Source organism: Platalea leucorodia, assembly GCF_965183815.1.
Source record: "Platalea leucorodia genome assembly, chromosome: 1".
Classification (NCBI taxonomy): Eukaryota; Metazoa; Chordata; class Aves; order Pelecaniformes; family Threskiornithidae; genus Platalea; species Platalea leucorodia.
The window spans coordinates 52,382,372-52,400,453 of record NC_138823.1 but is presented as its reverse complement, the minus strand read 5'-3'; the positions used below and the strand labels follow the sequence as shown (position 1 = coordinate 52,400,453).

General features: G+C 36.8%; 1 protein-coding gene across 4 annotated transcripts in view; it reads left to right on the top strand.

The window, feature by feature from the left end:
• The window catches only part of MIB1 (MIB E3 ubiquitin protein ligase 1), an 85,389-nt gene that overhangs the window by 23,168 nt on the left and 44,139 nt on the right, over positions 1-18,082 (top strand). For all 4 annotated transcript variants that reach the window (XM_082325875.1, XM_082325874.1, XM_082325873.1 and 1 more), the window contains 8 exons: positions 346-412; positions 3,975-4,179; positions 5,791-5,974; positions 6,288-6,432; positions 7,611-7,744; positions 8,789-8,896; positions 13,257-13,454; positions 15,943-16,094. In XM_082325875.1, coding sequence (XP_082182001.1) covers positions 346-412; positions 3,975-4,179; positions 5,791-5,974; positions 6,288-6,432; positions 7,611-7,744; positions 8,789-8,896; positions 13,257-13,454; positions 15,943-16,094 — 1,193 coding nt within the window. The remainder of the gene's footprint in view (positions 1-345; positions 413-3,974; positions 4,180-5,790; positions 5,975-6,287; positions 6,433-7,610; positions 7,745-8,788; positions 8,897-13,256; positions 13,455-15,942; positions 16,095-18,082) is intronic.

Here is an 18,082-nt window from a genome sequence, read left to right as displayed (position 1 = left end):
TTTTTCTTTCCTTGCTTGTGTTTTTTAAAAGGAAAGATAACTTTACAGAACAATGCAAAGCAGCTTTGTGTTATTTTAATACCTTCCTTTGAATTAAAAATGTTTCATCCTTTATAGCCTTTTAATATCAGTAAAAGTTATGAAAATCTTGAGGATGTCAAGGCTAATAGATTGGAAAGTATTTGAGATTATATGCATCAGTAACGAATTCATGGGGCGTGTTTTCTGTACACATAATTTTCATCCTTTCTTAATTGAGTGCATCTCAGTTCTAGATTCACTGACTTACGTTAGCCTGGAGACTCAGTCAGTGAGGACTAAAGTTGTCTCAATCTCTCTCCATAGTCTGACCTGAAATGTGTCCAAGATGCAAAAGGAGGCTCTTTCTACAGGGACCATTGTCCTGTGTTAGGTGAGTTGAAGATGAAGTAAATTTATCTTGATGTGTGTTAATTATTCTCAGTCTGGATTTCTCTTTAAATGTCGTCTAAAAGGACTGTCCTTACTAGTGGAATGTACATGGTAGCATTTCCATGCATTAATAATAAATTGTAACACTTTTCTAAATGTATTTGGTATCAGTGTGCCAAGTGGATGGCAAGGGAGCTGTTAAGTGTTGACTAAGTAATAGTCCCAAGTCTTGTGCGCTATATTTCTAAAGAGCCAAACAGAGCTGTGCATTCTTATAAGACTGTCTTAAATATTCAGAGATGTTCAATGAAGTAGCATGTACATGGCCATAAGCATGAGTCATTCGAACATATAACTTAACCTGTTATTTTATACTAGAATATGTTGTGCAATCTCAGTTGAGGTTTTCCATATCAGCTATTGCGCTGACTTATTCCTCTAGTGTCTTGGCTGGGCTGTAGACATGTGAAGAGTATATTATAAAAAATAATTGCCAGGTGTTTTGGTTTTTAAAATATGGGCAAGTTGGGATAAATTTTATAGATTACTGGACACAAATTTTGTAATTATTAATGTGTATTTCCTTGGCAAAACATGTGGTCTTAAAACTGGACACTACAGAAAATTTTGCTTTTCTTCTTGAGTTTCTTATTATACTTCAGTGCATAAAAAACTTAGCTGATAGTACTGGCTTTTGTAAAGTAATGAGAATTCTCTGTTTACTAGTCTTAATCTAATTCCTTGCACAAGTACTTGAACTAGGACTTGCAAGCACTAGTCTTTTATTGACAGCATTGGTGAAAAGGTAAAACAGTAAAGGTCTGTTTTGTTTAGAAAAAAAAAAAAAAAAACAGTTGTCCAAGAAGTCACTTAGATGTTTACTGTCAAGTAGATGAATTGTTTGTAAATAAAAAGCCAAGGTGCTCTGATCTTTGTATCTTGCTTTAGTACTTAAAATTAGTTTTGTCATTTTAGTCTAATGTGAATAAAAATAGGAAAATAGTAATAGGATCTTACTGGTTCTTTATTACACAGGTAAACTTAGGTTCTTATGAATGCCCTGTATTCATTTTCATTCTTGCTTTAAAAGTACAGGTCTGTTTTCTGCATGTAGCTTACTTATGGGGTGAAACTGTATTTGAATGCATGAGTATTTATCACTAAAGATAGTAGGAGGCTATTCTTTGTTGAATTTTTCCCCTTCCACTATCTTAAGTTGCTCTTAAAGGATGATAATGAACTCTCTTCATCATTCTTACCATATTAACCTCCATCTTCTCAGTCTTACTGTTTGTTAGAACATCTGTCCCTTTTATTTGTCTTCTGAATGTAGTTCACAGATAAATTCATGCTGTGAATGTAAATGTATGCTTGCATTAAAAACTAGAAAGTTATTTTTGAAGCTTTGCAACACTCAGAGTGCAAATAGTATTCCAGCAGGGGCCTAATTGATACGGAGTAGTATGTAGTTAGGGCAAAATACTGGGACTGATTTTGTTCAGTACCTCATCGGTGACCTTGATGATGAGACGGAATACAATCCCAGGCAATTTGCAGATGACACCAAGTTGGCAGAGGGGTGTGGTTGAAAGTAGAGCTTTATTCAGAAGAGCCTTGAGGAAGTGAAGAATTTTGGTGAATGGATACCTCATGGAGTGCAATCGGAAGTGCAGTTTTGCACTCTGGTTGGAATAAGCCTATGTACCAGGAATTCCCAGACTGGGAGTTGTGAATGCCTGAGTAAGGAGCCCTGCTGAGGAAGGAGGAGCTGGGCTTTTTTAGTCTGGTAAGAAAGAGGTTAAGATGTAATCTCCTAGCCACCTACAACCACTTGAAGGGTGATTGAAAATGATGGCACCAAAATTTCAGTAGTGGCAAATGGCATAAAAACAAATGGTAGTGCCCTTAAGGCCACCTTAAGTGACTCGAGAGGGTCAGACCAGATACTGAAGAAATTTTCTGTTACACCGACAGCTCTATATTGCAGCACTCGAAGAAGTTACTTGGAGAGGTTGTGGCACCTCAGTCCTTGGGGGCTTTCAGGACTCAGACAGGCAAAGCCACAGCTGACCTCAGCTGGTTGTTAATTCAGCTCTGTGTGGGATATCAGACCAAATGACCTCTAGAGATCCTTTCCTCCAACTAATGCTTCTATAATTCTTTGCTGCTTTGTATCTCTTCCTTTCTTAGACTTTCCTGTCTCGTCAGGGCTGTCCCTGGGAAGTTTGCTGTCTAAGTTTTCTATCTAGTGAGTTCCATATCAGTAGCTTTTCTGAAGAAGTAATCTTTGACTTTGTCCTCTGCAGAAGTGGCTTTTTTCCATGTTATGTGTGTTTTGCTGTGAAGGTGAAGGGTGCAGACTGAAAATAGCACTTCACCTATAGTCCTTTAAACTAAGACCAGGACAGAAAGAAGTCATGGGCTGGTCACGGAAGTCAAAGTCCATTGAACCTTAGCATTTATTCATGGGCATGTTTCCTTTCTCAGCTATTTCTTCTTCAGTAGTATCAGATTCTCTTCTTTGCTATTCTTTCCTCTGGAGACTTTTAGTGCTCCAACTAGTGCTGCCAACATCTGGTGTGGATTTCAGGCTCTGGAATCATCTCCCTTCAAATAACGTTTTCGCCTCCGTGTGTCAGGCTATTTGTTTGTACTTCCTTATTGTTACAGTGCAAGGACCCTTTCTCTATTATTACCTCTTGCTTGGAAGAGGAACAACAAACACACACACCCCCTGCCTTACCCCGCTTGGAGACAGCAATATTACTAAAGGAACGGTGCTCACCCTGTCCTTCACCACTGATGTTGCCATTGAACTTGATCTACATGACTTCTGCAGTTGTTGTACTCTTCACTGTCTGTGGATGGCACCAGATACCATCCTCTGGTTCTGGCAGTGAGCAGGTCCACAAGTGTGTTCTCTCATCAGTTAACACAGCTTGATGTGTGTGAATATATGCCGTTTCCCTCCAGCTAATGAATTTTTGCTATGACACATCATTTGAAAGCAGGAATTGTCCAGGGAACGCATTTTAAGTTCAAATTCGCAGGGTTTTTTTTGTTTGTAGTCATCTCCCCAGTTATAAGGTTAAAGATTTTCATCGTTGGTCATTTTGGAGGTATTTTTTTTGCCAGTGCTTTCTCCACATTCAAGGACTGACCCAATTCAAAACCACTTTCTGTAGGCCTTCTGCTTATCTTGCAGTCGCTGAGTGGATAGATGGCACTTTGTGGGTGACTTTCTCAAAATTATCAGAGTTTATATATTCTAGATGTCTAACACCATATGATAGCTGTTACCATCCCAGTTAGAGCCCATAGGGGAGCCTGTCACAAGTATTTAGCATTTGCCAGTGTCATTGCTGTTTGCCTTGAAAACTCAGCAGGAAACGCACAAGTCCATAGCCAGAGGTTCAGAGTTCTTTTTTACTGGTTCACTCCCTTTTAGCTGTTGACTGCTACAGTTGCAGAGACATCGAGTCTCAGAAATTAACTTCTGTTCTTTAAATTGGCATGGAGAAGTAGTGTGGTCATGTGAACATTTTCTTCTAATTCCATTTCAGGTGAGCAAAATGGTAACAGAAACCCTGGTGGGCTGCAAATAGGTGACCTTGTAAACATTGACCTTGATTTGGAAATTGTACAGTCTTTGCAGCATGGTCATGGAGGATGGACTGATGGCATGTTTGAAACTTTAACAACAACTGGAACAGTTTGTGGTATTGATGAGGATCATGACATTGTGGTACAATATCCAAGTAGCAACAGGTTTGTTACATAGCCTTCATCATTGGTTCTCACAAACTTCCCTTGCCTTTAGCACTTGTGATCACTTGGTGCCAGAAACTTTCTGTTCTCCTTTTGTGTCTATTAAGATTTTCTTGAGGATTTTTATGTTCCTTCTACAATGTGTAATGAAGACTTACCTTTAAAAATGCTTTAGTGTGAAAAGGAAGTTTGTTGTCTCTCTCACTTGGTGAAAATTTGAGTCCAAAATAATGAATAATGTTCTGGACTATCTTTATTTGCAAAATGTAGTGTTTTAAGCAGTACTTTCATTTATTAATTACAAAGTATCCCATGACTTCAAGGGGAATGGTAATAGCAATGCATTGTGGGTTTTCAGGAAAATGGGTTAAGAGGACAGGTGACGAACTTTTTGTGTTGGGGATCTTGTCTAATATAGAATGACCTTGGCATGATCTATATCTAGCATTTTCTTATTCAAAGGGATATTAGTTTATGTAAAGATGGACCAAGGATGGGACGTGTTGGGGAAGCTGTTGCCAAAACTACTCACTGCAAGCAGTTTAGGTTTGAAATTTGATGAGCTGCATCCATGCTAACAGGATTCAAACCCAGCTCTACAGCTGGATCTGAGCTGATCTGTCCACATGGTTTTGTGTTGTCTTGCTCTGAAGTATTGGGCTTACCTTTAAAAAGCAGCTGATGAATGGAATATCGTTTCAGTTGTATCTGGAGACTGACCTTTTCAGTTTGTCCAGAAAGGATTAACAGTGCATTATTCATTCAGGCTTTCCCTCAAGATATTGTTTGTTAATATTGCAAAGTAATGCAAAATAAAGTTGTTTTCCCAGCTAACACAAGCTGAAGGGATGCAAATGGTGTTTCTTCCGACAGTCATGGCTGCAGAGCCAATGAGAGGAGCTGCTCTATCTTGTGGTTTCCTCCCTGACTTTGCCTTTATAGAGATTATCTGATGCTTCTCAACTAGATCATATAGCTGAATGAAAGTCAACCCTAGACCAAATGGCACGTAAAGGAGAGATCACCACATTATATATTAGAATATAACTCGGCATAAAAACATCTGAATGTCTCTAAACCAGTAAAATTTATAGTACAAATTAGGATAGTTTGGTTAAAAATTGAGATGTATCTAGAACAACCATTTGATGGAAGAGTATTTTTATAACTGAATGTTGCAGCTTATGACTTGGGAGGGAGGGGGCAAAATCCTGTGTTCTTCCCATGTTGTGTCCTGACAGTCCAATCCTTTGTGAGACAGCTTGGATCTTCCCCTTTTCAACTAGAGTTGTCTCCTCCTCTCACCGGAAAAATAAACAAAGTGTATAGCTGTTTTCAGGATTATTATATTGTTGTCAGCTTGCTTCCCCTTAGGCAGGATATTTCTTCATTGCTTCACAAATGTATGTCTCTGAAGATTACCCTGGAAATATTCAACTAATGAGCCACAGACAAGTTTATGGGCAAAAAATGGTTAACAATAAATATGCCATAGTATCCAATTGCAGAAAGTTTGTAGGCATACAAGCAGAATCTTGTCCAACAGATAATTTTTAAGCATATATTTCACTTTGCACGTTCAAAATCTACTTTAAATGGTTCATTGTCTAGGTGGACGTTTAATCCAGCTGTTCTCACCAAAGCCAATGTTGTTCGAAGTGGAGATGCTGCTCAAGGTGCAGAAGGAGGTACCTCTCAATTTCAAGTGGGTGACCTTGTTCAAGTATGTTATGACTTAGAGCGAATCAAGCTTCTTCAGAGAGGTCATGGAGAGTGGGCTGAAGCAATGCTTCCAGTAAGTAGTTGTATGTTTGGATTCATAGAATCGTAAAACTTGTATAGTATCTCTAGTTACGGTTGGTAATAATACCTCAAGGTTGTGGGAGTCAGTGATTTTCTTCTAAGTTAGAGAAAGTGGATTTCATCAAACTCAGTGTAATACTTGCTCAGATGCAGTAATTTGCTTAGCCTGAGGAAACTTAGCTAAAGGTATTAATGACTGTACTATTAAACAACTGACTTAATAAAATTTGTGGCTTATTATGACATTCAGATTTCTAAATATTTTATTTTTAGTATTATTTCATTTGACATTTTCTTTAATGCAGACTTTAGGTAAAGTTGGTCGGGTCCAGCAGATCTATTCAGACAGCGACTTAAAGGTAGAGGTTTGTGGGACATCTTGGACATATAATCCAGCAGCTGTCTCAAAGGTGGCATCAGCAGGATCTGCTATAAGTAATGCATCTGGCGGTAAGTTTGAAGGATAAGCAGTAATGTATGTACAGCAAGTATGTATTAATTAAAAAATTGTTAATAAGTACTAGTACATAAGTTGTATGCAAGGTTAATAACACTCAGACTTGCGGTTTGGCTAATTGATGTTATGTTTTAGAGAAAGATATAAGAAAAAGCTTGCAGTCTGGATGGAGATGTTGGTTGTTGTTATCTTGATAAGGTGCAAAAACTCCAAATCAAATATGGGTTTCTGTTTGGCCACAGTGCAGATATGTCTTTGAACGTCTGCTCTAAGGACTTTAAAATTTAAATGATTGGAAGGAACATTAGATTGGAATAGGGACCAAGGCATGAAGAGGGTGTCACTTGGTGTAGCAAGCAGCATACTCCTTGTTCCATAGGTGGTGTGGGATAGCAAATGTTAAGTGAGGAATCTGTTGCAAGCAGTTACTCAGGATAGTATTCTTTCCTTAAAATTTCTATCTTAAAATCTAGTCAGACATCCTTTGACTAATTACAGTGGGATTTTTTTTTTGTGTCTATGTAATCACATTTGAGTTCTGCTGAACCTGCTCTTATTCATCTAATAACAAGGCAGAAAGACTGTCCAATGTTTTATGTTCCATTGGCTGTTTCACAGATCAATTAAACTAGAATGTTTTTCCTCTTTTTGGTCATAGCTAGTTGTTTTTTCCTTTTCACATATTTGTTTTAATGCCAAGAAACCTTTCTACATAGTTTCTAGACTTTTTCCTAGGAAGGCATAGATACAGTGAGTTTTCTGCAACAAAGATAAAGTCACAGTGGCCATAAAACTAGCTAGAAGAGTAATATAACTTAGCGTTTAAAATCACAGAGGGCAGTTAAGCTAGAACACTAAGCAGCCTGTTATATCAATATGTAAACTCATGTTTTTACCTCCTCCCCTCCCTACTATATTTTGTGGTAGACAAGCTATTTGTGGTTCAGTCAACTTTGTTTTGCAGTGTCTGTTGTGACAGTCTCAACTATCTAAAGGGTTTTGGGGTGCAGCACTTATTCAGAACTGAATAACAACTTACAGCTGCCATTTTATGGTGGTTTGTGTATTACTTTGTACATGCCTTTAGAAACATGACAAATTTAGCTGTTATTTTTCTGTTCTTGTGTGATTAGAATTGTAATCTTAATTGTCCTTTGTTTAATAATTATAGAGAGATTGTCCCAGCTATTGAAGAAATTATTTGAAACCCAAGAATCTGGAGATCTCAATGAAGAATTGGTTAAAGCTGCTGCCAATGGAGATGTTGCTAAAGTGGAAGACCTGCTAAAGAGACCAGATGTAGATGTGAGTGTTCTGGTTTGGGAGGACCTGTTCTGGGGATCTGTAATACTAAGGGAAGTGAAGCTGTCCTAGTTACTCCTTGCCAGTCACTAGTGTGTTGGCATAGAAGTAGTACAGCTGGTTCCAGTGTTTCTCTTCTTCCATTTGTTGTCCTATGAAATGTGTTGGGGAGTGTGTGAAAATAGTGCTTTACACTCTTTTTCAGTGGACAGATTTTGTGTTCTCTCGTCTGCTATGAGTTAAAATACCTTCCAGCCTCTGTCTGCCAGAATCAGGGCAGAGAACCAACCACTCACAATTAGTGAAGGCTCTTCAACTGCTTTTGTTTCGAGGCGATAGAAGGAAGGAGGGTAGATTTTGGTGAATTTCTGCTGCTGTTTTGGGTTTTGGATTTTTTTTTTTAAACTCATGATAAAGATCATATAATCTGCTCTCTGTCAGATTCCTTTTACCAACTTGCGTAATCACCTAGGAGTGAAAAGCCTAAAAGAAAATGCCTAAGAATTACAGGACTTGGTTCAGAGAATGTTTTAAAATCACAATTGGATGTTTTTCTCACTACAGCAGTAGTAATTCTTGCAGATAAGAGACTAAACTCCATCTGTTCTGAGGATTGATTTGTAGCTCAAGATTATACAAAACATGGTATTTTGTTCAGGCTGACTCCTGTTGTTGCCATAAATTAGAAAATGAAGTTAAATATACTGTAGGGCAGAGGACTGGTATTATTCCGAGACCTGTTCTCAAAATCTTGCCTTTACAATAGCCCAAAGATGAAAGCTTTTAATCCAAGTATCATTGAGGTCTTAGTGTTTGAAATAAATCCATTTCTTGCTGCTTTCCTTAGATCTAGCTGATGCTATAGAAAGGAAGGAGATTATCTATATGTGCCAGAAAGGCAGCTGTCTAAAAATGGTTCATTTGATACTTTAATATGTGTGCTGTTGCTTTAAGTTTTCTAATAAACTTGCACATATACTTCTAAAGTGGCTCATAGGTATGTGTGTGTATCTTGCAACTTATCTCAAAGTACTGATGTGCTTCCAGGTGAATGGACAATGCGCTGGACACACAGCTATGCAAGCTGCTAGTCAGAATGGCCATGTCGACATTTTGAAGTTGCTTCTGAAGCAGAATGTGGATGTAGAAGCAGAGGTAACCTAAATATTTCAAAATACACTTTGTGTCTCCTTAAGTTTTAAACTTTGCTACATACAGAAATAGCAATTCTATTGTAGTTGCCTTCTTTTTAAATGTCAGAGTGAGTGAAAAAAGCTTTTCTTACGGTGATTATGTTCCCAAATTAGCCTCCTACTAACAATATTACAAAAGGTCAATATCCAGTTCTTTAGCACCTCTAATTAAGTGAAATATAATGCTAATATAACAGAGCTATGTAAGCTAGTATGTGATTATAGTGGATGAAGCCCCTTCCATATTTCCTTTATTTCATTTCAACAGTAGAATGCAATAGGCTAGCACAATGCCTGTGGCATTCAGAGAAAAAGATGTCGGATGCTGCATCTCCAACCTCAGATACTTGCCATGCTTTGTATATACCGTCTTCAGTTAGGAGAAAGTTTTCCATTCTTAACTAAAGCAAGTTTGAGCAGAAAGTAATAACAGTATCTCTGGGTAGGAACTGCCAACTCTGCTTCCAGTTTTTCAGGGTTTGGTTTTTTTGAACTTCACCCAAAATGGAAAGATTTCTTTTGTTTAGGTTTTTTAGAGTTGTTGTTTGTGAGGAAAATTATCTGTCAGCATACTATGCATTTGCATTTTGATTTGATTTTGCCTCGTTTACTTACACAGAATGCACTGATATTGTAGCCTTTGCTCATTTTGTGAAGCACAAGAAGCATCTGTCAAATTTCTCTTAAGAGTATAAATTAAAGCCTAATATAATGCTTAAAAGTTAATAGGGTGTCATTGTTCACATAACAGAAGAATAACTTTATATGCTTGGGCATTTATGTTTATATTGTATTTGATATACAGAAGTTATAATATGTTAATACATTAATGAAGTGATGATGTAATCCTTGGAACTAAAAGTACTTTTATATTCACAGATACACCATTACTTTATAAAGGTTTTCTGCTAAATGGTAAAGGTGGCTTAGATTTGATGCAGTACACACTTGCTGTGGTCTGATTTCTGTGAAGTAGCTTCATTTTAGAAGCGGTGCTTTCACTGCGGTACATAGCATACACTGTTATAAACTAGACTAAGCTGCTTTTCATCTGTACTATGGGATCAAAACCGCTGTGTTAAGTGGTGGATTGATACTTTTAACCCTTCCTTATACTAGATAAAAAAGCATTAGAGAGGGAAGTAGAAGCACCGCTGAAACAGCTTCAAGATAATACACCTGGTAACCAGCTAGCAGTAGAATTGCTAAGAGTTCACATTTGCTCAGGCTTCAGAAGTATCGTAACACTAGCATTAAAAAAATTTTCAGGGATTTCTGTTTGAATTTTCAAGCTTTTTCATGTAACTTTAAGTTGTTTGAGTGAAGATGATATTCCTAGTTAATTATATAATTGCATTAATTTTTATAATATTAATCATATATATAATGTGATTTAGATTAATGTTTATATGTTTCAGGCTTTAAAAATGTCAGCTGTCTATAAATTAGTGATGTGAACAGATGCAGCAGAGTCATCCCATTACACAGAGAGCAAAAATTTAGTCCGTTTACTTCACTATTGTGGTCTGTGGCATGGAAGCAATAGATAAAAATCCTTACTTCGCCTGCTTTATAGCTATATTTGGTATATTTACACTTATAGTCACTGCTGCAGAGTATGAACATTCATGATGACGTTTTCTGGGGATGCCCTCATGCTGTTGTCTCCTCTGTGCTTATGTCTCTGACAGCTTAATGCAGAGTACAAGTGGCCTCTGTTTAGTCAGAAAACAATTTGTTACTGAGAGAGCTCAAAAAGCCTGGTGTAGTTATTATACGGTAAAAATATGTAGCTTCCTAGTCTGCAGAAATTAATCGGTATCAGTTACTGTATTGACAGTACTGACAATATTATATGGTTGGCATGTGTAGAAATATAGTGCTTTTAATATTTAGATTTGTATCTAAATAGAAGTCTGAGGACAGATGCTTAACTAGTTGCTAGCTTTTTCTAGGTATATTAATATACTATTGTCTAGGTAAACTACAGTGGGATTTAGCTCCTGAGATTATTTGTTTTGATGCTGAGCTAAAAAAAAAGGCACGTGCTTTCTTTGACCCCTACTCATTAAAGTAGGAATGCTATACGTTTAAGATTTTATAAAATCAGGGATTTGCATCTCAAAATTGGCATATGTTAAAACTGTAAAATATTCAATGAATTATATGGGGTTTCATCAGTAAGTATCTCGGTGTACTTCGCAGACTGCAAATATGAAAAGACAAATTACGACGTACTTGTGAAGCAAAGTGCTCTGTAAATATAAATGTTGTAGCAGTTTAACACTACTGTCATGCTCTTGATAAGTTTCACCTCATAATGATCTTTATAACCAGATGAGAAATACAGAGAAGTTCCCCTTTCTGATCCTTTCCCCTTCCAAATGGGCAAGCTTTGGCTTCTTTTGACTGTTTGTGTTAGATGAGCCTGAGAAGTAATCCTGCTATCTTAGAAGACAATTTTGTAGCGTGAGTTGATTTGGAAGGCATAAAAATATCTTGTTTTCAAAAGCTATTGGAGCTGCTGTTTAGTGCCCTGACTGTCTTGAAAATTGTATTCATATTTCCTAAAAGATATATTTGATAATTAGCAAATAAGTCTCCTTCCATCATTTTTTAAATGCTGTAAATAGTCTCATTGTTATCTTGTAGTTGTGCAAATACAGTGTATTCTAAGAACTACTAATTTTTGCATTGATGTAAAATATATTAGAAATGTGTTACACATAACATCAGCAAAGGAAGGACAAAGGACATGGAGCTGTTGGGGTGGGTCCAGAGGAGGGCCACAAAAATGATCAGAGGGATGGAGCACCTCTGCTGTGAGGAAAGGCTGAGAGAGCTGGGGTTGTTCAGCCTGGAGAAGAGAAGGCTGCGGGGAGACCTGATTGCAGCCTTTCAATACTTAAAGGGGGCCTGCAAGAAAGATGGGGATAGTCTTTTCAACAAGGCCTGCTGCAACAGGACAAGGGGTAATGGTTTTAAACTAAAACAAGGTAGATTCAGACTGAACACAAGGAAAAAAATTTTCATGATGAGGGTGGTGAAACACGGGAACAGGTTGCCCAGAGAGGTGGTGGATGCCCCATCCTTGGAAATATTCCCAGCCAGGCTGGATGGGGCTCTGAGCAACCTGATCTGGTTGAAGATGTCCCTGCTCATTGCAGGGGGGGATGGACTAGATGACCTTTAAAGGTCCCTTCCATCCCAAAGCATTCTATGATTCTATGATAATAAAAATAACTTTCAAACATTGCTGAACGGGAAGCAAATTGATAAGAGAAACTAAGCTTACCCAAGAGAGAGCGTCAGTGCACCCTTGATCAGTCATGATTTTTATCTCCTCCTTACAATTCTGAGTATTTCTCTATTGTCAAAATTGAATCCTACATAGTAGTATTCCACTGTGCACAAAAATTTAGTTAGAAACTAGCTTATGGAAGTTATTTCATTGAAACCTCTTATATACCTTCCATTTTACTTTTAGCTTTTGTATACTGTCATTAATGTTGAAATCACTTGATCAATATGTAAAAATGTTTCATGTAGTACAGTCCACTCTTACGGATGTGAAAATAACCCAAACTGACAAATTTGTTACTTTAATACCTTAATTCTCACTTTGGATGAAACTGAAACAAACTGAATTTAATCAGAGCTTTAATGCTGTGAATCATCATCATAGAGTCAGAACTTCTAATTCATTTCACCATCAATCCGAAATTTCCTTTGTAAAAGGTTTATTAACTGAAAACTAGGGCACTATAATAAACCCTAATAAATATTAGCTTAATTGTATGAACAAGGTAATTCTCTTATCCTATACCATGATATGGAATCTGTAATGCTTCCTGGGTTACGGGAAGGGTTACCCTGGGTTACTGAGTGTAACATTTTTGGGAAGCTGAGGGTTGGGTGTTTTTGGGGGGGGGGTTGTTTGGGTTTTTTGGTTTGGGTTTTTTTGGGGTTTTTTTTTTTTTTGTTTGTTTGTTTTTTGAAAGTGGTTGTTTTGTAGTAGAAACCCACATGAATCTATTTGAGTTTCTGATGAACACATCACACAAAGATTCAGGGCAATAGTTGTATATGGTATAGAATATCATATGTCATAGAATATATTATATACAAACAGACTCTTCATCCTCTATTGCTGTGGTTTGAGCAATTATTTTAATTAGACATTTGAATGATATCATGGTTGTCTAATTTCTTTCTCTTTAAAGAAATCAAATATGCACAATGGTTCAGTTTAAATTAGTCGTCTTGTTTAAATGCAAGGGAAATGTGGAATATACTGGGTCAAATTAATGTTTCTGCTTTAGGACAAAGATGGAGACAGGGCCGTCCATCATGCAGCCTTCGGTGATGAGGGTGCTGTGATAGAGGTTTTGCACCGAGGCAGTGCAGATTTGAATGCTCGCAACAAACGCAGGCAGACTCCGCTTCATATTGCTGTCAACAAAGGTCATCTGCAAGTTGTGAAGACTTTACTGGACTTTGGCTGCCATCCTAGTCTCCAGGTAAAGTAAATATTAATATAGATTCACTTCTTAGCTACTGAATTTTATGATTTGCTGTGTGTAGATGCTGTGTGTAGGTAATAGAAAAATTATGGAAAATGGGATTGAAAGGAACAGACCTTGTGAAGTTATCTGTCCCAGCCTCTACCCCAACATGTGATCAGCTGTTATAAAAATACTATTAAATCTATTTGTTTTCTTGACAGTTAGATAGGCACCTGATTTATTCTAGCCAGTTGATGTTAATTGGTATTCTCACAAACTGTAGTTATCTGTAATTGTTAATTACTCCTCTATCAAATCCACGACTGTTTGCTCCTTTTGCAAGCTATAGCTTTGTGGTTTTTGGCTGATTATACTGTGGAATGTTTTGTTAAAAGAAACCTTTTTTCAGAATTGACCTATCATTGATAGAAATATTTAGCCGGATTCTCTTTTAAATGTTCAGCCTTTTATCTAAAAGGCCCTCATGCATAGGGCCTCAAATACCATCATTTCACAGCAAGTTTTATCTATAATGAATGTGGTGGAAGCTGTGACGTAGGAATGCAACAACTTCTTGAGAAGGTAGAGTAGAAACCTCCTATCAAATAAGCAGGCATCCACATTCTGCATGAGCTGAATGCAGCCACGTTAGTAAAACAAATCAGAATGGGTAAGTTTGAAGATGTTTACAACAGAAAGAAAAAGCTGTAATATCCTGGGAAAATCAAGATATGTGGTAGTAACACATTTACCTCCTTGTTTTGCCATGTCAATAATCAGTGATTTTTTTTGAAGCTGTATATCCACATAACAAACAATGAACAAACTCTTGAAATTAGTGAATATCGTGATTATTTATCTGCTTCCACCTGGCTTTATAGGTACTGTCTTGCTCTTGCTGAGGTTGAACTGTTAGCCAGCTAACATCCATCCAGACCCTATTTAGTATTTGTTGAACAGTAGATATAATAAGGAGCCTGATGTGTTGAGCCCAGTAAAGGGTGACTGTATATCATATAATGATGTGTGAGATATGGCTAGCCAAAGTGGATGTGTCTGACTTTATAGAATTCTGTCTGGATTGAAAAATTCAGTAGAGTGGTGCTATGACATTCCATCTGGAAAATGTGATTGTCACTGAAAATAATAATGATCCTGCATGTGTGCTGAGGAGCTCCAATGTGCAAATGCAAGCAGGCAATTGATTTGGTGGATGAGAGCACAGGGGAGTCAGACTGAGGCATGACTGGAATTTAACTGGCCAGCACTCTGCTACTCACGCCAATTCACTGTGTAAACAGAAACACATGTAGTCTGTAAACAGTAACTTTGGGAAATATGATCAATTAAACAAAATAAAAGCTATATAAATTAGTTTTGGCAAACTGGTTCGCACTGGTTCAAGTGTTTCCATTTTCTGGCACTTTTTGTTTGGCAGTTTTTGATTCTTACTGTAAAGATTGTAAAGATTTGGTTTCATATTAGTGTATTGCTAAAATGTTCAGTTCCTGTGTTAGTTTGTAGTTGAGTCAGTGTCAATAACAAGACTTCCTGACTTATATGGTGTTAAAATTTTACTGGAAGCATAAATCTAGAGAGTTTGCCTATATAGCAGCAAATAAGCTTAAATGGATGTGTTTTCTCACTGTTAGTCTAGTGCATTCCTTTTCAGTCCAGCCATTTGGGTCCTTGAATAAGTAATGTGCAAAATGCTTCTAGGAATAAAAAGTATTTTTCCCTTATTTGGGATATTTGAAAAATAAAACGTCAAGCTAAAAATATAAATTCTTCGCTTGTTCAATTATGCACTGAAATATTTTCATGTACCTTGTGTAATGTAATCTGGTATTAGCCATAACAAGTTTAAAAGCTTAATATTGCTTATGACATTGGCCTTTGCTTCATGGAGAACAATCTGCTTCAGTTAAAACAGCAGATGTGCCTAAATTTATTACTTGGACTGCTTTTTATTTTGATTTGCTTATGCTTTTATTTCACACTGTCTTTTTGGTGTTGTCTTTTACATGGTTAATTGCTGGCTCAATCTTAGCGTTCTTTACGCCAAATTCCCTGCCTCCTTCCGCCTGACTAGTCTCCTCTCTGCTGCATTAGTTTTTGTTGCTGTCCTTCTATTACTCATAAATTTATAACTTAGGCATCAACTCCATCTGGATATGAGGCTTAAAGAAGTTGGTGTCTACACCAGTGTCTTCAGTACGGTCAGATGCAAGGCATACTTGAGCTCTGGGTTTGAGTTCTGGTAGCAGTGTAATTGTAGAATACTGGAGCTCTGGGGAGGATTACCCACTGAAGTATTTGCAAAACCAGAGCAAGATCAGAAGCAGCTTGCTCTGAACTCTGCAGTATAGCAACACTTTAAGGTCTGAAGAGCTGTTTTCTGTTTGTGTAGTCAGTTTTCCTAGTTATATTTAAGCATCTTTTTTTTTTTTTTTCTTTAATGTGGATGCATGCAAAAATTGATGTAAGCTGGTTCTGGTTTTAGGATTCTGAAGGTGACACTCCACTTCATGATGCAATAAGTAAAAAGCGTGATGACATCCTTGCTGTATTGTTAGAAGCTGGAGCAGATGTTACTATCACCAACAACAACGGATTTAATGCTCTTCACCATGCTGCACTAAGAGGAAACCCTAGGTAAAGATTTGTTTTTAAAGATTATTTTATCATTTGTAAAAGGAAAACAAATGCAGAGGAGGGTAGAATTATGGTATTCTTTCAAAAGATCCTTGAACCTGCATGTAATCATATTTCTTAAATTTTGATGTTGCTTAGATATGCATCTTTCTAATACTTGAGAAGCCATTATTAGAATGAAGCTACTGGTCTACTCAGTTTAATGCTGTATTCAGGTTACCTGTATACAGGTAACTCCAAATCCCTGGGAAATTTCCTGTGGTGGCTGTAAAATTTTGCCAATAAATGTTTTGATAGGTAAGTTGTTAAGTAAGATCTTAAGATGGGATTTGTAGAAATGTTTCTCTTCTCGAATATTGGAATTGGGAAAGGGATTTGTGTTTTTTAAGGAATACTTATTTGTGAGTAATTATTAAATATACCATGCAGTTATAAAGTGATCTTAGGATTGTTGCATGAAATTGTATTTGTCAGTATAAGAAACATGTAATTTTGCTTTCTTAGAAGTACATATAGAAGGAATTTCTTATTTCAGCTTTTATATAGCAACTATATTGCATAGATAGAACTTAATGGAATACTTGCTGCATTGCTGGTTGCTTATTACGTTGTGGATGAATGGTATTCTTCAGACCTGGCATTCTGGAAAGACTTCAATAATATTATATTGTATGGTGGAGAATTCAGTATAGTTTACATGAAGGAAGAAATGTGTGCGTTTTACTCGTTTAACTTTACTACTAAATTCTACTTTTCAGTTAAGTGAAGTTGGACAAATAAGGCTGTATATTAATATATGGGAATAAAATGTGGGTTAGTCTCTTAGAACATAGTTATCAAGACTGATAGTTAGAAAGTAAACATAAGTATTTATATATGTATGTGGAATGGAATCACACTTCACAAAGTAGAAGTAGTGGTTGGAAGTGTTGATAGGAACAATAAATGTGTTTACAGTTTTCTACAGCGCTCAAAAGGTCTGTAAGAGAACATGTAAAGGACCTAGTGAAGGGAGCTTATTTTTGGCATTCAGAAGACAATTCTTTCAAGTCTGAATTGGTACCTTCTTCACTTAATGTGAATTCTCCATATTTACATACCAGCATTAGCCAGGAGTACCGTTTCCTGTCTCCAGTTACCTAGGTGGGGTATTTTTTGTTAGTTTTTTGTTCTACGCTGTTTTCCTTAGGCTCTTGTGATAGTTTGCGTGTCATGATGTCAATATGAGATGCAGGGAAAGTGTATGGAGAAAAAGCTCTTTATAGGGGTGCTGAAGATTTTTCTGTGGGTGAATGTTTTAGGAGCGGCAGGCTTTTTCTTTGATGGAGGGATCCAAATTGTAGTTCAGACTGGCTCAGTTTAACAGTTGGTAGAGTATGAGGCATAGTGCAATTTTTCCCAGAGTCCTCTCTCCTTTACAAAAGTTTTTATTAGAAGAATAGGAAAATATTTCCAGTATTAGTGATTTGAACCCTGTGTAGGTTCCCCGATGCATGAGGTTTCATTTGCATCTAAACCAGTCAGATATCTGAAGCTGTTAGATATCTACTTTTTTGGTTGCAATTATATCTGAGCACTTCTGAAGCATGTAAAAAGAGAGAATGTTGTCTCCATCAGAGAAGTAGTAGTTTCATTTTTTCACAGCATTAGATATTTTACACGTCAGCCTGGGAAGAAATTCATGAAAATAAAACCAAAAGAAATCTTTTTTGAATAATTTTTCATTTTTTTACCTCTAGCCAAAACGTCATTATAGTAGTTTGATTCATTTAGGAGTTGTTTTATTTTCGTTAAGACTTTAGTGATAGTCATTTATTTCATTGTTGATTCTATAGTTCTACCATTGGCCTGTTTCTGAATGAAATCAAAGGTTTTATATTTGCCACTTTGTTTTTCTAATCTGATATAGAACAATGGATGTTACCAATCTGTTAAATGCACTAAGCACAAGCTATTTAAAACACTGTTAAAAATAAGCCCCTGAACTT